Genomic DNA, 22,100 nt, shown 5'->3' with positions numbered 1-22,100 from the left:
CAGATCTTACCCTTCAGGGCCTAGATCTGGCTTCAAACAAGCATTCTCCTTCAGATCTGTACTTGTAATGACAAAAAAAACACTCAAAAACGTTATATATAATGATGAAATTAAAAGCCCCAAAAACGCAGTTAAATAATTACAATAATTACAAACTAAAGGCTCTAAGTAACCAAATCTATCATTATGCGGCGCAAAAATTTAAAAATAAAAATAAAATTAAAAGATGTGTTAACTCGAAACCCTCATGTATCACTAAAACAAAAAATCTTATGATAAGCATGGGACTAATTTAGTTGGGCTCTTCAAGAAACACAGATCGGGAGTTGGCTGGTCCAACTGAAAACTTCCTTTAATGCACGAGGATCTAAATCAAGATTTCCCTACAAAACTTGATCCAGCCATTAAAAATAGAGCGAGAAAATAATAATAAAACTTAGACAAATAGAAATACCTGCTACTACGTTCAAAATTTAAATTATTATTCGAACCCCATTGACTGAGCAAAATACCTGTACTCAAATCACTCTTCAGAAGTTATCATCAATGGCTTTAGAAAAAATTATGCATGAAAATAAAACATCTTACAGTATTCCCATGAACAGTAACACTAGCAGAAATTAACCCCAAAGTCTTTCTTTATCATCTAGAAAAAAGATTACACCAAATCTTTTTGTTAAGCACGCGACTCAAAGATTAGATGGATCGACTGATAAACGACCTCCTATTTAAAGATAAATCCTCCAACGGCTAGTTCGAGTGATCCTTGCCAAAGTAATCTCAACCTTTGATGAAAATCAAAATTTCTTTTAATCTCATCCGTCGAAATATTTAATTTTTGAGGAAATTCAAAATTTTCATTTAAATTCATATTAATTAGCTCAAAAATTAAATTTTTGAGTTAATTTCCCAAAAATTTGGCTTTGACGTAACTCCAGGGATCAAAAGTTTAAAATTTATCAAAATAATTAATTTACCTTAGTCCCTGGACCTCTTAAAATTTATTTTTTTAGGACCGACAAATTTTGCCTTTGAAAAATTTAAATTTACCTAGGACCTAGAATTAATTAAATTGTTGGTTTAGGATTTTAATTAATTTTGGGCCAGAAAATTTAATTAATTAATCTATGAGAAGATAAATTATTTTTCCAACCCTTAAGACAATTTACATCATGATATTCATATTTTTTACATCATACGGGGGGGAAACCCATTTATAATAGGCCCTCATAGTTTACCCATTTCTACGACACAAGTATAATCCAGCAGACCAAGTAATTTGTAATAAAATAATCTAACCAAATAGTTAGGATTATTTCCAAATTACTTTTACATAGACTCGATCCAAAACACTAGATCTTGCCCAAGACCCTAGCGAAAAAATCCATTCCAGCTTTGGGGTAAGACTGGTGGGAAGAACTCTGCCGACCATCCGAGAATGGATCGGTGAGATACAAAATCTCCCAAAATCCAGATCGTCACTAGAAAGTTAGGTTTACCTAGGTTGTTACATACATGACACGGTTTCGCTGAGATTATTTACATCATATACATGCAGAATAGGTTTACATAACATATTGGAAGTCAGGTTGATGATGATAGCTGGACGGCCAAACACATCCATCAGGGGTTATCCCTTTTGCGAAAAAATGATGAACTGCTATGGGTCGTTGACACGTAGTGGTCAAAACTGTACATAAAATTCTCCCTAAGGTTAGTTCCAGATTGTCATTTCAAAGTCTTTAAAGAAGGCATCTCTGTGGGAAACCTGAAACTTATTTTCTATTGTACAAAAGAATAACCATTGTTACTCATGAAACTCTCAATGAAACAACTAGAATGAAAACCTTGAAATAATGCTAAAGCTAAACCAAGTCAAATCCTAACAGAATGTACACACTAATCAATTTCTACCATGAAATTCGACATATATAAGAAAGTAAAAATTCTCACCAGCCCTGACAAGGCGATTCACACAAAACAAGCATGAAACCAAACGATTCATTTAACAAATTCTGATAAAAACGGGACATTATTCGCAGTGAACATATGGCTATAGTATATTGTGGAACATCAACAAAGTTTTTCTGAGGAGCAGTATCCTTAGAAGGACAAGAGACCTGGAAACTCTGTACATAAAATCATCCCTAACATTAGTTTCAGATTATCGTTTCAAAGTCTTAACAGTAGGTGACTCTGCAGCAAACCTGAAACTTATTTTATATTGTACAAAATAATAATCATTATTACTCATGAAACTTTCAACGAAACAAAGCTAAATGAGACAGGGGGTACAAGCACTTAATCAAATTTACGTGTTAATGAAGGTTTTCCTTCCTATTCTAGCAAATAGGGTTACAGTTCGTTCAAGTTTATTATTAGGTTAACAGTAGCTTGACCAAGCTAATTGAGAATGTAGATATATCTTGACACCAGGAGAATCGAAACAAATGATAAATATCAGTTTTGCGGACCTTCCTAATTAACCAGTGTGTAGAACTTGAATTTAATCAATAAGTCAAACTTGAAAAGGAAATCACCTCAAAAGCACGGCAATTTCTTTAAAACTCTGGTTAGTGACCGATTTGAGAAATTTTGCGAGTCATTCCCAAACTATTCCAAACACTCTTCTGACAGAGAACAAATCTGTTTATAAATTGATTCTTTTGGGTTTATTCTATTCATTGTTGCTTGCAGATTTTGATTCCAAGAGTGACAAATTCACTTCAGCATGCCAGTAGAGAGGAAACATGGTTTTTACTCCAGAGAAGATATTTTAGTTTATTTGGAAAATTAAAAATTTATGCATTTTTTTAGTGTTCACCGAATTTGTTGCTGAGTCAAAGTCAACAATTTCAGACCACATCTGAACTACTTGCGAGACCAAGTTTCAGAACACTGATAAATATCCTCCTATAGTCTGGAAAGAATGTAAGAAAAATATGGGAACCAACATGTATGTTAAAACATGCAAAATCTAAAATACTAGTAAAAATCAACAGATAATTTTAAAAATGTTTGCACTAGAAATAGCTTGGAAGCTTCCACAGAAAGTCGAGATCACAAAATACTCGTAAAAATCAACAGACAATTTTAAAAATGTTTGCACTAGAAATAACTTGGAAGCTTCCACAGAAAGTCGAGATCACGAAAGTTTGAAAAACATTATAGATATTAGAAACAACCAAAGACGCATCTAGTCTTACTCTTTCAAGTTTCGCCCATTTCTAATTTCAAGACTTTCTGTCATTTCTAAAACTTGAATCTGAGCTGATATTCATCTAAAATATTTTGTCAGTGTAACTATAAGCATTGTATACGCATCTTGTTACTATAGGGTGACATGCTATGGTTCCTAAGGTATGCTTGATGGATGATGCAGTAGCCAGCATTAGGTAGGATATGCTTGATGGATGATGCAGTAGCCAGCATTTGGGATGGTATGCTTAATGGATGATGCAGTAGCCAGCATTAGGCTGGAATATCCAATTCCCTAGAAAAAGCACCCTGTGCCATAATTTGCATGCATCTGTGACCAATAAATAACATTCAAAAGGTGGGCAATGTCCTGAAACATTGAATGTTAAAGTGAGGTAAACGTAGAACCATCTAAACAGCTCATCCAATGAAAGAAATTTTGTTATGATTACTTACAGTTCCAACTCGTATTTAACAAGTGAACCTGTAAATGAGCAACTAAATTGCAAAGAGTTCTGCTTACAGTGATTGGATCACAATAGAACACAAAACAACTTCAACAAAGTACGTTGAGAAATTGCAATTTGAAAAAATAGCATGTTTTTTCCTATACAGAAATGTAACTAGAATATCTAAATTAAAACTAATTATTCGGATGCCTATAGCGAGTGCACCCGCTTACCTGCAACTGATTGGCCCAAGTTGCCATATTCCATGTAACGAACTCGATGTTTTTCCAGAAGCTTCTGGAACTCACTGTAAGGAATATCGTGTGAAGGCTCTGGATCCCAAGCAGTTCCTTTAAGCTTCCCCTGCAACTTCAGTAATGGCTTGCTCCAAGATGTGGCAAGTATATGTTCTCTCTCAAACTGTATCCTTCCCTTCCTTTCTAGTTCATTTAATTCTTCCACTCTTTTTCGCTCAGCCTCTCGCACTTTCTGAAAGATTAAAATTCCCACATCACCAATCCTCCAACCCAATTTAAAATACAACACAATCAAAAATTCAAAATACAACAATATACCCACAATCAGCATTTTGTAGCAAAAATTTAAAGCCCTGTGACAAAAAATTGAAGGAACTACCATCCTGATTTTTCAGAGTAAAAACACGAACATTTACAATCCTCTTTTCTTTAAAAAATACCAACATCCACAATGCTTTTACCATAAAATCCAAATATGACCCCAAGAATAGATTCATATACATATACATTACAAGTCTATTAAAATTACTGGTCGTCAACCATCCTCCCACCAACCTCCTAGATTGCTTGCTTGCTTTTTTGCACATGTATTTGCTTGTACATATCCTCTACAGCATTATATTATACCTTACACGCACATACCACCATTGATATTGTATTCCAAAAAGCAAATGAAGCAAATATCTATCTACACATGCATATGCATATAGAAGTGTAATTGAACATATAAGCATAATACACTGAAAATTATATATGCAGTCTTTCCAGGTTACCAACTGCTATTGCCACTGGTAGCGAATACTTTTGAGAAATCTAGGAGCAGCTAGATTAGGTGATTTCTTTTATTTTGATAACTGCTTGTGACGTACTTTTACTTAACTTGATTAGCTTTTCCTTTCACTTGATTATTATTGTGTTTTCTATCATCAAACAGCTACCAAACAATGAAGAACAATGAGACAAAAAGACACAAGTTATAGGCTATAAACCACAGCCAAAACCTCTCCTCTTGAGAGGAAAACCCACAAGAACTTTTCTCTTCTTATAGAACTTCAAATGACAAATTCCAAGGACCTATGACCCTTGACAAAGACCCCTCCAAGACCAAGTCAAACTTCTAATTCAATAACTTCCTTCTCACAAAGTCAACCCAAGTCAAACTTGCCTTATTGCAACTGTAATTTCTTCCTTGACCAAGACATCGATCCTTTAGCTCAAACTGCTGCATCATTGAAATCATCTTTCTGCTGCACTGCAGAGACTTGGCTTATTCATTACATCACTGAGGTCTTCACTATGATTGTTATTTATCAGATCTTCATTACCATACTCCAGCATTTCTCTTGATGCTAAGACTGTTCCTTCGTATACCTATGATACTGCTTATTACAATGACAGTGATTAGGTTTATGACATACATCAGTACTGTAATTTCCCTTGAGGTATGCGAGTTAATAGAAACAAATATAAGTGTATGACGAGATCCTTGTTACAGGACTTAAGACCCTTCAGCTCCATCCGGATGATGACAGCACCTACAGGTATGCTCATAGATATACCGAGATCATCATTAGCCTTCTCTGATTTATTCATCCGAAGATATTTCCTTCAGGTCACAGGTATGTCGAGTATCATATATTTCATCATTGTGACTATGCCAAGACAGTCATATATATATGCAAGACTGAGATAATCACTTAACGTAATCTCCATTTAGCTGAGACAGTGTTAGTGGCTGCCGAGATAGCATGCTGTTGTGAGAGTACCCATATACATTTATATACATGTGCTTAGGTTGTTTAGAAGGTAGGTCCGAAGTGATGTTTCTATAGTGCGGATTGCAAGGGTTTGATTTTCATCCTCATTACTTCACCAAAACCCTTATCATATATGCTTAACCGAGACTTGATCTGATTGTATTCTTACGAAATACTTAACCTGCACCTTGACACCAAGAACCTGTACTCACCTGAGATCAGCGTCATTCTTCCTGCAGTGCGGATCTGCTCCCATACATGCGAGGTCTTGACTGCACCTAAACCCCAACCGAGGTGCAGTCAAGCCTTAACTGCAGCTCTGCTCCTCCATGCGAAAATTCAGAGGCATCCGAATTTTCTTATGTCATTTTCGTTGACCCTTCATGGGTATTTATAGTGGTTAGCCTCCTATTTTGAGCCGACATTCATTCATGAACCAACGTGTCCTTTTATCAAGCTGACATAACTTTCATTTATGTATTTAATTTATATTTGGAGCCGACATGAAGTATTCTTCCTTGTTTTCACATGCAGACTTCTTGTGCTTGTTCTTGAGGCATTGATCTTGGTCTTGGAGGGCTGCTATACTTGTTGAAGACTTGTATACATTTACATGGACTCATGACATGATTATTTGACATAGAAATAAATCCTAAAGACATCAAGAAGAAGTCTTTTACCTAGTGACACTTCTTGCTCATGAAACCCATGCAGCAAGATTACAAAAATAATCTATTCTCTTTTATTACATCAAATACAAAAATCATGTCATTATGAAGACCGAACCTAGTTACACTTTTTTCAACAAGCACGAGAACGAGGACTTCATACTCAATTTTTATATTAGGAGCAGGTCAAACCTCGACAGCATAAGGCCGGAATATGAAGAAGGGCCCATAGATTATCTCTTCTTGGAGCTTGCCTATTATACTGGTGCATTTAATTCCTTGTCTCATGAGATCAAAGTAAAATATGACTCATTACCAAATGAGGATTTGGATGACCAGGATGACCAAGAAAATGAGGATGATGAGAAAATATCAATTATGGAATTGAGGGCCAATAGCAGTGAAGTGAAAGACATCTCCTCTAAGGAAGATGAAGAGTTGGATCATGAAAGCCTCCAAATCATGCAAGAAAGAATGGATGAATATAGTAGGTCATGCAGGGGGTTAGTAAGGGAATGTAATTCTAATGAAGTATTCTCCCGTTTATATGATGAAGAGGTGAAGCTTCATAAGATGAAATGTGAATATAAAGAGAACCCTACTAATGCTCTCCTCGTAGAAGCATATTACCAAAATCATGTACAAATACCTTAGTCGTTATTCTTCAAGACAAGAGAGAATAAGAGAGGTCCCGCTTATCAACCAACCAAGATGAAGATGACCTTGAGGATCTCGGTGATGAGCAGGAAGATGAGTCCTCGTTGGGGCCGCAAGATGGCCAGGATGATTTTGAGAGCACATGTGTTGAGGAGAATGAGGCTATGGAAAGTAAGGCCAAGACTGACCTTACCTCTCTCAAGGGTATCACTCATGATGACTCTCCTTTTGAGAACCTTGAGGAAGGTGATCCCATGAGCTCCTTGGAGGATGACATTGGAGATTATTTCTGCATTGAAAAGGAGAAATGGGAGATTGTTGGGCCTCAATTTGATTATGCTCCCATTTATGATACTGACAAAGAAGATGAGGTTGAGATTGGTTTTCCCTTTATCCCGGGCATTACTTGCGATGACATACCCATCGATACCCTTGGAAAGGAGAATTATTATTTTCCCTTGCATGAAGAAGGACAGTTGGAAATGATTGATTCTCCTTTTGATGAAAACCCAATCTTTGATGCTTATAATGAGGAAAGCAATGAGGCTCCTACCTACCCACCTCATGATTATATATTCAAATCGCTTGAGCCTTTAGATTATGGGGAAGGAAAAATCGTCGAATATGACACTTCACCCTCCCCTTTGCCTTTCCCTCTTGTTCATCATCTTGAGTCTTCCTCAAGTAAGTCCCTCATCCCTTTTGCTATGACCTCGAGTGACCATGCCCCTTTCCCCCTTTCTGAATATGGTGTCAAGGAAGAACCCTTCATTGAATATACCTTATCCCCTTTGACTCACCCACAGGGTTTTGATCACTCCATGACCTCCCCTCTCCGATGTGACCATCATATTGAGCAACCCATTTGTTGTACTCCTTTTTTTCACCCTTCATTCTCAAGCAACCCATTTGTTGCACTCCTCCTTTTTCTCACCCTTCGTTCTCCTCTCATCACAACCGTGTGACATGTTCAACACATGATATTACAAGCAGTGATTGTGATGAGGAGTTCTTAAGAGTGATCTTTCATTCCACCATTGTGTACTTAGAAGGAAAGCTCGGGACCTCTAGATCGACCTATTTTCTTTCTCCTAGGACTTCCCTTTACCTCGGATGGAGATCATGTTTTCCCGCCTCCCACCCGCTTCATCCACCATGTGACTATGTCCACATTCGATTTGGGAGTTGTTACATGAGTAATCATATTGGCAAGCATATGTATGTTGATGTGATGATATGTTGATTGCAATTGCTTAATGACTACACTTAGTATTAGCCTTACTATATGCATGTTAGGATAGGATGTGTTGCCTGCCCATTTTCTCATTAGAACTAACATCATATGATATTTCTCATGGTAGATTAGATGCATCTAGATTAAAATTTGCATATTTTATTCTCCTGTTGATTTTATGGCCTAACATTAAGCATGTGTGATCATAAGACGCCGCGAAAGCATGTTGCCACGTGTTCTTCGTCTCTTATATGTGCAGGTAACAGGTCTACGATAACCAAGAGATTGTTGGAGTTCTTGTGACCTCCTGTTCGAGTAGCTTCGTCCACTTCTTCGAGAGATCGCATCCCAGATGGAGCCAAATGTTACCCACCATTTTGTGGGTGATATTCCTAGGAGAATTTTTTTCTTCAAGATGGTCCTCGGCTAGTAGCCAACAGCCCCTTGCAGCCGCCAACTAGCTTGTTGTGCCACTTCTCCGCCATCTGAGCCAGCCATGTGGTCCCTCACCCATCTGTCATGATCGTGTGTTTGAAGGTGGGCACTATTTTGTGGGTGATATTCCTACGAGAAATTTTTTCTCCAAGATAGTCCTCAGCCGGTAGCCAGTAGCCTCTTGTAGCCACCAACTAGCTTGTTGTGCCACTTCTCCGCCATTTGAGCCAGCCATGTGGTCCATCACCCATCTGTCATGATCATGAAGGTGGGCCTCCCGAACCTCAAGGTATGCCTTGTCATTTGGTAATTAAGTATTGTCATTTACTTATCATGGACACTTATGGGCATGGATTAATGGGGGGATTTGACGGAAATGAATGAGCTAAGTCTATGCTCTTGTCCCCTAGACCCCTTTTGGATATTAACCTCGGATTCTAGTCCCGTGGAATCTCTTTTACTGACCATTTGGCTTTAGGGATGGTATTTCACAAGAAACCCTGATTTTGGTTGCATGGTCTTACTCCCTCATCCACATATATTCCCCCCCTTCCACTCATTATTACCCCATTCATCATTTCTCCCGCCTGGGTCCACATTCAACCACTAAGTCCACATAGGGCTAGCTCTCCCCTTCCCCTTTCCCACACCTTGGGTCAGGCTTGGAATGATGCCCCAAAGGTTGATGCAGCTTAATGAAAAGCAAAAGCAAAATTGGCCACATTCAACAGGAAAATGTATCACCAAATGCAAAAGATGGTCAAGACAAACACATTTAGCGCGTGGGCAAAATCCAATACATGAGCTCTACCCCATCATCATGGCCATCACCCTGGTTCCTACAAGTTCTATGAGCCTCCCTCATCATATAGGAACCCATTATTGTCCAAACTCTTGGTGGGCAATGAACCACCCTACCTTAAAGGGGGGTATCCACTGCCACATCTCACACATCATGCTCTTACCCCTTGAGCCCTGAGCAGTTAATTAAAGAAAAATCATGAAAAGGCAAAAGGCATATAAATAAGAGTAGAAAAATCAAGGTCAAAGCACCTCATGTACCACGATTGCTCCCTCCTACACATTATACACCCAAGTATGGGCTTCCCTTTTATTAGCTACCCTTGTACCTCAGCGTGTGGCCCAAGGTTGCCCTTTCTCATCCCATACTTCATTCACCTTTCTATCACATGCCACAACCTTTAAAGGATGTACCTTGAACCTATTGTCCTCTTTAACAATAGAAACCACCTAATAGGATACTTGGTTAACCCCATTTGGAGCTTGAAGACAATAGCACATGCCAAAGCCTATTATGGAAGGGCAGGCCATTATGAAGTCCCCACTTGTGATCCATGGTTGGTAAGCTCTTTTCCTCGATTTGTCTAATGACTTGTTGTACTAGAAGGCTAGGGGACGCATTGGATCTTATGCAAGATTGCAGATGGTCTCCATCTTGGGTTTGGTCTCCCTATATGAGGTCCTAACCCTGCAGAGAGCTACATTGGCACATGTAGGGTGTGTGTTGAGAGTCATGGGCCTCCACAGCAGTAGACAACACTACATGGATCCCTGAGGATGTTCAGAGATTGCTCAAGATTCACTTATTGAACGAGGAAGATGTACCTGGTTCACCTTTGCCCATCCAGCGCCACAGATGTACCATGCACTAGGTAGCTGACCCAGGACTTGTAGGGTGATGTGCCATCACCTACACTATCATCGAAGCCTATACAGATGGTCTACAGGAATCTTTGACTCATTTGGAGACCCATGAGGTTATTATTGTGCCCCCACACCCACTAGGAGCACCACGGGTTTATTGTTTGAAGAATAAGGGGCCAACCCCTTGTCCACCACTTTTGAGGGTTTTATTCTTCATTATGGCACCTATGAACCTCATCAGGCCTCTTAGAGGGCCCTACGACATGTATTATTTATCATTTGACCTCTTAAGAGGCTTATTATTTCATTTCTGAGCTAGTTTGGTGGGCTTGTCACCAACAGTTAGGTTATTAGCACAGTATTTTATTTTGGGGGCCTATGTAGGCCTAGGAGACTAATTCAAACTCCTCATTTATGTATAAATACAAGTGAGATGAATTCATTTGCTCATCATCACTTTGGATTGGATCTCTCTTCACTTTAGAGAATTTCGCACTTTTTCTTGGAGGATGAATTGGAGTTTTATTGAGGAATTTTGATGTTTGGATTTGATTTATCTTATCTTGGAGCTTCTCTATGGTCAAATTGTTGATGGTTGGATATGTTTTTTTACATGTAAGTACAAGCTTTTAGTATTATTCTTATTTTACTTTGTCATATACATTGGATTGGGAATTTCGTTATTTCTAGGGCTAATTGTTGCCTACATTTACTGCTTAAATTGTGGAATTTTGTCTCTATATTGCATCTCTCTCAACATATGGGCCATGTAATTTTGAATGAAATTTCCTAGGGTTAATTCTATCACTGAATTCATCTTGATAAGCCATCACCTTTTGCAAGTCGAAGTATAAAGTTGTAAGGTTGCTTCCCCTTGCTCTAGAAGACATGCGAAGTAGTCTTAAGGCCTCCTTGACCAAGAAACAAGGTCCTTATTCATATTTATCCTAGACTCTATTCTCCCAAGACTAAGGAATTGATATACCAAGAGGTGGTCACTCAAAAATCAATTCCTTTTCACCTTCTTCTAGGTCTAGCCAAGTTGGGTCACCTAGGGCATCACTTTCCCGACGAAGTAGCCCTCCAAAAAGTTCGATCTCCTAGCCCCTCCTGCACTGGTGTGTCCTTAAGGCCTCCTCCAATTTTGAAGCCATTACGATGGTGGAGCTGTGAGATCAAACTTTGCCCTAGTGTTCCCAAGGCTAGTGCCTCATATGATCAATTTGATACTTTAAGTAAAAATTCTTGCTTTGATCCTTTCCCCCTCCTTGTCTGGGTTAAGAACATCATTGGTTGCTAAATTCTTCCCCCTTAACCTAGGTTGGGTCCACTTGGTCCTGTGTGGTCCCACACCTTTGAAAAGTCAAATCTTCAAGAACTATTCAAGAAGTCAAGTTCAATAAGGATTTTAGGATTGGGAAACTCCTTCATAAGGCATATTCCTCTAAACCTAACCCTCAAGTCCTCACCTCCTTCTCCTAGAAATCTTCGTACCTTGCTTGACAAGCAAGAAAGCTCTATTCTTAAAGCCCCTTCTAGGAAGAGGATTATAAGGGTCACTTCATATCCATTGATCGATTTATCCCTTACAAGTGACCTTCTATATATACTGGGTATCCTCCCATCGATGAAAGTCCGTAAAGAGTAGGGAGTCTTAGGTGAGGTGACAGTGGACTAAGCCTCCATCGCTGCCCTTTGCTCTAGTAGTTGCGCTTTAGGAATCTCTTTTTATGACCCTTGCTAATTTGAGCAATAACAAACACTTTGAATAGCCAAAAAGACCAACATTGTTTGTACACAGCCGCCTCCAACACTCTTCGTTGCCACTGTAGAGACCTATTTGTTGTTGTATAAATTACAGCAACCAACATACATTCTAATTCAATCTATTGTGTTTGCATATCTATACAATCGATTGATCAGACAAAGAAAAAAAAAAACATTGACGGGAAAGTGCCAATTAAGTGAATAACATGACAAGGGAGAAAAGGGCACAACGATTCATTGAAATCTTTTGTTTAAGGTTATAAAGTCAAAGTTATTTAAAAGGGCGTTTAAGAGGAAGCATTATACCAAGATAGTTTAAAGAAGGAAAATGATTTAGTAAAAAGTATTTGTGAAATTTTGTAAAAGTAATATTAAATTAGTTTTCAAAAGTGAGTCAATGGGTATAAGTGATAAAAAGCCTAAAGTAAGTACTTTGTGTGAAAAAAGTGAAAGAAGACATTAATATTAAGGAGGGGAAAGATTGAATATTTAAATATATATTATTATTATTATTATTATTATTTAAGAAAAAATTAAAAGAAAAATAAAAACATAGTGAAAAAAGAGTATCACTTTAAACCCGAAGGAAATAAAAGATCCCCTAATCGAAAAGTTGGTGTTAGTTCAAGTTGATTTAAGGATAGTTATAAAATGAAGGTACCTTTTATTATCCAAGGTTTCTTTTAAGAAAAGGGTACTTTATGAAGTTATTAAAAAAGAAATTACTTAGTAAAAGTATTTCTTGATATTAAAATATATATATATTAATAAAAGGGGAATACATTTAAGTTTGAAGTTAATTAAAAGCTTGAGGGGTAAATATACCTCAAAGAAGTCAAAAAAGAACAGAAGATGAGTTCCACACAACAATCATTATTTTGGACTTAATGTCTATTTTGTATAACACACATTGAATATTCATGGATTCATAAAAATTGCGAATTACGTTGTCCAACATGTGGAAAATTATTTAATGCGAAAGAATGTCAAGATGATGTATTGATGCAAATGACAGAACGAGAGGAAAAACTTGCAAAACTAGAACAAAAATTAACAAAAAAGGACGAGGAAATTTTGCATCTAAGTGACCATAGCCAAAAATTACTTGTGAAGGTGAAATGTTGCATCTAAGTGACCATACCCAAAAATTACTTGCGAAGGTCAAGAATTCCAAGGAAAGAAAAAAAATAGAAGAAGAAAAGGGATGTGTTGAGAAGAAATTCAATAAGATTCTATCAAAGAAAGAAGAAGAAATTTGCGCTTAAAAGACCTGAATCAAAGGTTATTAGAACAAATCAGAGATCTAAAAGATGAAAAGCTTAAAAGTCAAAACATTGAAAATAAGGTTGATGAATCAGAAACCAAAGAACTTTTATGTTTGAAAAACCATGATCAAAGTCTACTGACTCAAATTAAGAAACTTAAAGATGATAAGGAATCATTAAAAAACAAGTCAGAAGAACTATTCATGAAAGAAATATTAAAGTCTTTAGACGTAACAGTCCAAGTCGAAGAAAAGGGAACAAACACAGATCCCATTAATCTCACAGTTCAAACAAATCCAAATCCAACTGAAGTGAGGACGTACTCAGAGGTTGCAGTTCAAATGATGGAAATTCCAAGTGATGATTCAGTAGCCAACTCAACAACATCAGTACCTGAAGAAAATCAGGAAACTGCCACACTCATGATAAGGGAAAGTCAAACCAGAAGAACTCCTTATCGACATCCAAATCACAAGAACAAACATCACAATCAGTTTGTGTATTTGTATCACTCAAAACATAAACAACAAATTGATGTTCCAAAGAATACTGAAATGTGCACAATTCATTTCAACGATAACAATTCATCACAAACATGAAATAATTACAAAGTTCCACAGAGGATTAATTTAGGGTGGTCAAATCCTTTCTCAGTTCGACAATTTTGTTTATCACTCAGGGGATCATATCGACTTGTATCAAAGAAGATGATAGTTCCAAGATAAGAAGATGTTCGAAACAGAAAAAGAGATCAAGCCTTTTCATCAACAAGCTTTGAGGAAAAAGCTTTTTGTGGAGGAAGGCAATGTTATGAATAAAATGTAGATAATAAATAACGTAAATATATAATAACATATCATAAATAATGATTAATTAGTAATAAGTTAATGAAGAGGTATGTCCCTAACGACATGACCGTTCATAAAGGGACACCTACCTAGGGTATATAAGCAGGCCCTCACTCTCATTTGTAACATCATATATATATATTCTTGTATCTTCAATGGAGATCTACATATTCCAAGTCTTTTGGAGTGTTTAACCTGTTATAACAAACCTTATTCGTTATAGCGCCCTTGCTATCACTATAATTCATTGTGTCTCCGAAAGCCCCATCAATCTCCTCTTATAATCTCTCGTTGAGCAATCAACAACCATGATCTAATCATAATAAATGGCTAAGATCATCTTGACTCCATCAAATGACTTTTCTAGAAGTCACTAGAGGAAAATCGACTTGTCTCAATTAATCCCCAATTAATTAACCACTTTTACTCAGTTAGAGTTAGGAAAATAATTAAACTGCCTAATTAATTATAATTAAGACAATTTTCCTTGGAAACTTTTTATGGGTATTAGAGATACTTAATCCATTGTGTTCCTTAGTCTCATAAACACCACCTGAGACTAGAACACCTATCCAAACTACACAAAGTAACACCTACCAGCACGAAGCAATAGAGCAATCAAGGTAGCAAGTCAACACGAGAGGTGTGTTGAAGGCTTCGCTATGTACAATGGAAATTCAGTTGACTGGCCTGCATCAACGAGGGTCGATTGACAAAGAAACAGTTGAACAAAAATAGCTAGGTGAAGACACAAGCTATAACATTTGGGCTGTCAAACAACGGCAATTGGACTACGATCGGGCCATAGGACAAAAAGCATGTGGACGAGGTATAGTAGGATGCGAGCAATCAAAAGTTTCGAGTAGTGCACAAAGGTTTGCAATAGTAGTCGAGGTTGTGTGTCAGTGTGCAGAGGGTGAAAAGTTAACTATTGGTCAATTTGACAGAGATGGCTACTAGGCTACGTTACGAGGATAGGTTGGACGGAGAAAGAAATTTCAACCCATGGAAGGAACAGGTTGTTCTGTTATTTGAGGAGCAAGAGTTGTGGGACATCAAAGAGAAGGTTGTCCCAATTCCTGCAAATCCTACTCAATTAGCTGAGTTTAATAAGATGAACGTGAAAGCCAAGAGAATAATCTTGGACTCCATTAGATACCATGTTATACCTCGTAACGGGGAAGAAGTATGTCTTTGAGATGTGGGCATCCTTAACCAAGTTGTACTAGAGTACAAACCAAAACAAAAAGATGGTGTTGAAGGAGAAACTGTGGAACACCAAGATGTCTGAAACTGACACAGTTGCATCATACCTAACTAGGATCATTCAAATTAGAGATGGCTTGGCAGCAGTGGGGGAAACTATTAATAGTGAAGACTTGGTCAGATCAACCTTGAATTGCTTTCGTCTGAAATGGAATGCCTTTGTTGATGGATTGTCACACGGGAAAATATGCCCCGTTGGGATAGATTGTGGGATGACTTCATATAGGAAGAGACAAGGAGACATTCCAAAACTACAGGACAACATGATGGAAAGGATGATGAGGAGAATTTTTCTCTTGCTGTAAAGGGCAAAGGTAAAGTAAAGGGATGTGGGGGATCTGCTTCTGTGAAAAACATGTGCAAAGTAAAATGTTTTGTGTGTCACAAGACTAGTCACTATGTGAGCCAGTGTCCATACAGGAAAGGGAAGGAGGAGGAGGATCAAGGGGTTGCATCAGCATCAACTAAGATTGATGACTTTACAGAGAAATTCAACAAGAAATTTCCTCTAGTTGTCTGTGTTTCTCACAATAGTATTGTTGTGTATGAGGATAGTGGGTTATGGCTAGTGGGTAGTACAACATCCAATCACATGACAGAAATGAGGTCATTGTTTCAGAGACAGGGTCAGACTGCAGTGTGTGTAGCGGGACTAGTACCATGCATGTAGTGAAGGGGGTTGGATGTGTCAGATTCTAGCGAGAGTCAGGAGGATTTCTAGAAGTGACAGGGATGTTATTTGTTTCATAGTTGATGGCACACGTGCTCTCAGTATCAACCTTGGATGATGTTGGATATATATTTTTGTTCTAAGATGGACAGGTGCTTCTACATTCAAAGGGAGCAACATTGGATGCAGTTGTAGTGCTTGGCATCAAACAGGGGCAGCCATACAGGTTGTTGGGACAGCGTGTCAATATATCCGAGGGGATCTTGTATACATAAACAGAGTCAGTTACTAAGAGGAAGCACGTGGCGAAGAAGAGTAATTCTTCAGGTACTGTCAAGAGCCTCAACTGGTATGATATGACAATGTTAGATGCTCAGGAGCAAGATCCTCGGAGCATGGTTGGATGTGACAGGTTCCCAGCTTAGGTTTCAGATCAAGTAGCAAGACAGGCTTCAGTGTCAGAAGGAGCAGCTACAAATACTGATATGGGCTTGGAGACAGATCCAAGTGGAGGAAGTTCTTCCAGAAGTACCTCCCTCACTAAGAGAGAGTGTTGAAGTTTGTAGTTCGGCCAGGTACTTCTACACAAACCTTGTGTCTAGGCATGCAGAAGTCAACCACATTTCACCTAAGAATATTTGTCGATGCAACTTACCTTAAGCTAAACTTAGGAAAAAGCATATAATTATATGTTGGCTTATTGAACTAAAACAAAAACTTAGATAAAGTAAATTATTTACTTTAGTGATTAATTTTTAATCTTAACTGTTGATCTCAAGTGAGGCAAGATCGAATCTTGGTCGTCCATCACTTTGAGATTAGGGTTAGGGTTAGGATTAGGGTTTTGGCCCAATGTAAAGTTATAAAGGTGAGGCTAAGGTGAGGAGAAGACACAACAACAACACAAGATTGAGAGAGGATTTTCAGTGAGTGCGTGTTGGGTCCGAGAGAGTGCAGTGAGGCTGGTGATCAGTTTTGTATTTTCTCAGTTGGGCCATTATCGCTGGTACGAGAGCCCAAGTAGGTTTTTTTATTAATTCATTAATGAAGAATTGTTGATTGGGCGAAAATATGTTTATGTATATGTGATTTAGATCGAGTAATTTTTGTTTCCGCTATATTTTTGTATTAGAAATCTGGTCATGTATTCGTTTCATTAATAATTGCTAGGAACCGAATATTAAATGTTGGATTCAAAAAGTCTAACACCCTCTTGGGGTGTGTGTCCTTGTTTTGTGGGCCCATAACCCCCTCTTGTAGGGACACCTCCCTTCTAAAAGGAATTGATCCATAGCCTCGATTCTTTAGCTTACAAGCATCGTATCTTGTGTTTATCTTGTTCATGGGCTCATTTTCTCTTCTCTTTGTGATGTGCTTATAGTTCATGACAATTTAGGGCGTGTTGGCAGTTCCATTCAATACCCCTCTCTCTCCCTCTCTTGTGATCGCAGCGTTGTACCAAAAGCAAGTGTGAACTCCCTCTTCCTTGCAGTCACCCATTTGAAGCCAATCCAGAGTTGTGGCCAGTAAAAATCGCCCAAGGGCTGGTGACAATTTAGGGTGTGTTGGCAGTTCCATTCAATACCCCTCTCTCTCCCTCTCTTGTGATCGTAGCGTTGTACCAAAAGCAAGTGTGAACTCCCTCTTCCATGCAGTCACCCATTTGAAGCCAATCCAGAGTTGTGGCCAGTAAAAATTGCCCAAGGGCTGGTGTTAGGTCTAAAACTAAGATTTTCGGCCTGATTTTAGGGCTTTTCCAACTCTAAAAATTAGGTTTTTCAACATTTTTTGGGACAGTGCACAGTTTTCTAGGGTTTCCAATTACACCCTCTGTTTCACCAGCACCCTCCTTCTTTGGCACTTTTTTAGTCCTTTCAGTGGATTCAAAAAAAAATTGCAAATTTGTGCCCTTTTGTAGGGAAATGCACTCCTTTTTTCTCTCTTTCAGCCAAAAATCTGCAGACTTTTTTTAAGGAATGTCAGTTCTGTTAATGCAGAGGATTGTTTGCCGATGACATTTTCTGGATCATCATTATTATAATGTGTCAAATCCCTCCTTGGTTGCTTCATGGGTTCTCTTGAGGCCTTCATGAAGACTTCTCTTTTCTAGAACAAGCGCACTACTTTTTTGTTACACGCATATCAGTGTACTTTGCAAAATCGACTTGTACCAGATTCCGTGGATGATACTCTTGATACTGACTCCAACTTATTGTTGAAATTTCTAACAGATAGACTATTCGTTAGAAATTTAATCTGTATTCTTCTGGTTTATTTCTTCTACTTGTTAATTCTGAACAAATTATTTAAAACATAAAAATAATGAAATAAACGCAATACAGTCTCAACATCTACAGATCAACAACCCAAAGAAAACAAACACACAAGTGACACCGTTATTTTTGGACAAACATTCCTAGAAAACCCAATGCGGGAAAATCGATGCAACTATTCTGAGGGTTTATTATTATGCAGTATTTTCTTGAGTACAATTGGGTGTCAAACTAGCTCACCTGACAAAGAAAAACAACCGGCAGTAATACCTCTCTATTCAGAAACAGGTTTTCAAAAAACCTGTCCCACGAAACCCTCTCCAGCAACTCTAAAGCACTGTGTCAGCCTCCTGTTGCTCTGCATTAGCCTCAGAACCCTCTGCGTCAGCCCTCTAAGGCACTGCGCAGCCTCTCGAACCCTCTGCGTCACTCTTGTTGCCTTCTGCGTGGATGACGCAGGCCCTCTGGCCTCTGCGCTGTCTCTGTTGGGCTCTGCGTTCCTGCTCTGGCTGCTGCTTCTCGCTCTCTGCCTTTGCGTTGGTCTCACGGCATTATCTCTGCCTCTCTATCCAGTACTCACTGCCCCTCGCTACTGATCACTGATTCGACTTTGCTTAGCAACCCCGCTCTAGCAAATCGAATGATTGATCACTCTGGTGTGTTCTCCAACTGACCCTCAAGCCTCCTCTTATATTTTTCCTGTTGGTCATTCAATGGCCGAGATTAAATATCTAATCAACAGCTAAGATTAGATTTGGCTTGATCCATGACTTTTGGAACCTTCTAACCCAGTTTTATATTAATATCCATTAATATTTTATTCTTCCTAAGTTTAGACTTCAGAACTCCATTAAAAAAAATAATTATTTTAATATCTCCCAAACTGGGTACAATTTGTCCAAACCATTTCTGGGTCTTGGAGATCTCATGTGTTTTAGCCTCTCCACCAATTTTCATCGCTAGAGCACATCCGATGTTACTCCAAATCAACACTTATTTGGAGATATTCTTCATATTCCGGGGTTTGGTACTTTTATATTCAATATTGCAGACAGCAGTTGGTGACACAAGGCCTACTCCTCATCTTTAAATGATGATCCATAGTAGCCGCATCTAACTCTTGTTGGATACTGTTATCTATAGCAACATATTTAGAGGGAGAAAACTAAGAAACTTGCTACAGCTGAGGAAACAGTTATCTATAGCAACATATCCAAGCGTGAATACATTAAGAGGAAGAAACCGTAAGTAACTTGGAGACGAATTGGCAATATATGTCTTCCTTAATCCCCTTATCAATATACACTTCTATAGAGAGAAGACGAAGAGGGGCATCAAAAGAGTACATGATGGGGGCGCGTCAGCCGATGGAGATTTTCACAAACTGCATGAGTAGAGAGGCCTCGGAATACAAACATCATCTTTGCTCTAAAAGACCATGGCAGGCAATCTCCTCGAACGAACAAAGAGCCCGGTAAAGATATCTCTGCCACCCCGAGACAGTCAACAAGAATCAGAGTCTTTAAAGATAATAAATTAAACTAAAGATGCTCTCGAGACTAAGGGTGTGGGACCCCAACTCAGCTTGGACAGTATTTTAGGAACAATCCATTAGCAAGAGGCCATCCGGTATCACAGAACTACTAATGTAATCGATAGTATAAGTTTCAGATCTCTGTATGAATTGATTCTCTCAATGCAGCATGGAACACAATTTCCGCTATTGCCGAGGGATATTCCAATGGTTCATTTGCATTGCTGGAATGCACATTGCAAATTTGATGACGTCAGAATAGATTTTGTTTTATCTTCCCACAGTTTTTATAACAGTTACCGCACACAACGCTTGCTGGATACTCATTCATCGATGTCACGGAGAAAGCTCCACGGCAGAAATTTAAATACATCTACAAGGTCAGGTGTTGGCATACGCATCTATTGTCCTTTATACCCAAAAATTTTAAAATTGTACTGGGGAATGTGGACTTGAGAACTACATGCGTTTTGTACACTTCAGACTTACATGTTATCAAATTCCATAAATTCAATCAATTTCTGCTTACACCACCCACTGCTCAAATGAATATCAAAAAAAAGGAGAAAATTTATAAAAATCAATGAAACTTCTCTCTCAGAAAAGGTAACCATGATAAAATCCACATGGGCGAAAGCAAAGTTTAGAAAAAGTACCTCTGCCCATTGACAACATTCGATACACACAAATATAAGTAGCCTAACCATTATAGATTTTCAAGGTAAAAAATAAGAGACCACATTACTCAACACCCACATTTCCAAACAGACAAACCATATACCAATACAGAAATTTCCAGTATGATAAACCCTATCATCCATAAACCCAAAACCCATGATACAAATTAAACAAAATCCTACATACCTCAAAGAAGTCACGAGCCCTTGCTTTGGCCTCTTCGTCCACGACATTCGCCTTTTTTGTGGCATTGGCATCTGAATTCGAAGCCCTGACTGCCATTCTCTTGGATTGCCATCTACTTCTTCCCCTTCTGAGAAATATTTTCTGTAATCTATTCCACCGAGGATTACTGCAACACGCCCATGACCGATGAAGGTGTTTTAGTTGTGTAGATGAAAGGGAATCGAGAGTTACTGGTGATAGATGTATTTGACTAGTATGGGTGTAAGAGGCCATGGCTGGACCTGAGCCTTCAGTGAGGCCTCAAGCCTTTGCATTCATTAAATGGATAAACAAGGATCACAACAGGTTCTCTCAGTATTATTCCTTTTTCCCTGATTTGTGTTGAGATTTTACCAAAAATTTACTTTAGTTTGTCTACCAACCCAACCATTGCTCATGCAGAGTGTTGATATCGCAAAAGGGGTTTAGTATCCTCAACCGTGGCTAACGCGGGGTGTTGATATAGCAAAGAGGGTGTTAGCCTCAGCGAAAGTGGTTAGGTTTAAGAGGTTTTGGATAACTTTAGTGAACTTAATAAACTTGAATTGTGAAATAATTGTTTACTGCACTATAATGTTAATAGCTTCTTGATTTAAGAAGATGGTACTTAATAAAAATATCGTTTTTTTATTGAAAAATAAAGTATAAGTAATATTATTACGTTTCTATGAATAATAAAATATAAATATGAATAATAAAATATAAATAATACTATTAAGAAGAAGAAAATGATATATTATCAAAATAAACAATAAATAACATAAACAAGTTTTATTTTTGTTGTTTTTTTTAAGAAAGGAAGATTTTATATTAATGTTGTCTCTGGTCGCAACAGAATACACGAGAGGTTTACATATTTTTTAGAGATACAAAAACATCGAGAAGGTCTCAGAGGAGAATTGCAAAATGTTCTTCTTGTCTTTTACTATTTTTCTTCTTGAAGCTAATACTTAAGCTATTGCAACTATAAACTCTATAATATTGACTGCAAAGCAAAATACATTTACGTGGAGCAATCATGGCGTACTAAGGGGAGTCTATTGAAATTTTGTCTTTCAGGTTGTCTAGGGCGTTGCTTGCAGTGCTTCTAACATCCTCATTGTTGTGGCGGTCTTGCAGATCAACTAGTTGATGCCTCGCCCAATCCATCTCATCTTCAAATTGACTCATTAGAGCTTGTTGACTTTTCATTGTTTCAGATAATGACATTTTTTTCCTTTTCTGGTACATTTTCTTCTTCTGCCACCGTTGTTG

The 22,100-nt window shown here is 38.1% G+C and overlaps 1 protein-coding gene across 2 annotated transcripts in view; it reads right to left on the bottom strand.

Moving 5' to 3' along the window:
* The window catches only part of EMB3144 (AAA-type ATPase family protein), a 385,432-nt gene extending 364,149 nt beyond the window's left edge, over positions 1–21,283 (bottom strand). Inside the window, exons 1-2 of one of the 2 annotated variants that reach the window (XM_089391628.1) lie at positions 20,808–21,283; positions 3,881–4,136 (exon numbers count right to left, since the gene is read on the bottom strand). In XM_089391628.1, coding sequence (XP_089247754.1) covers positions 3,881–4,136; positions 20,808–21,080 — 529 coding nt within the window. In that variant the 5' untranslated portion in view covers positions 21,081–21,283. The remainder of the gene's footprint in view (positions 1–3,880; positions 4,137–20,807) is intronic. The other variant, XM_089391629.1, reaches the window with a different exon arrangement.
* Positions 21,284–22,100: the final 817 nt, after the last annotated feature.

This window comes from Pinus tabuliformis, chromosome 1_1 (genome assembly GCF_031772625.1).
Source record: "Pinus tabuliformis cultivar Carrire ecotype Pingquan chromosome 1_1, CPIR1, whole genome shotgun sequence".
NCBI lineage: Eukaryota > Viridiplantae > Streptophyta > Pinopsida > Pinales > Pinaceae > Pinus > Pinus tabuliformis.
The sequence above is the reverse complement of the archived record's forward strand: the minus strand, read 5'-3'. Positions and strand labels throughout refer to the sequence as shown.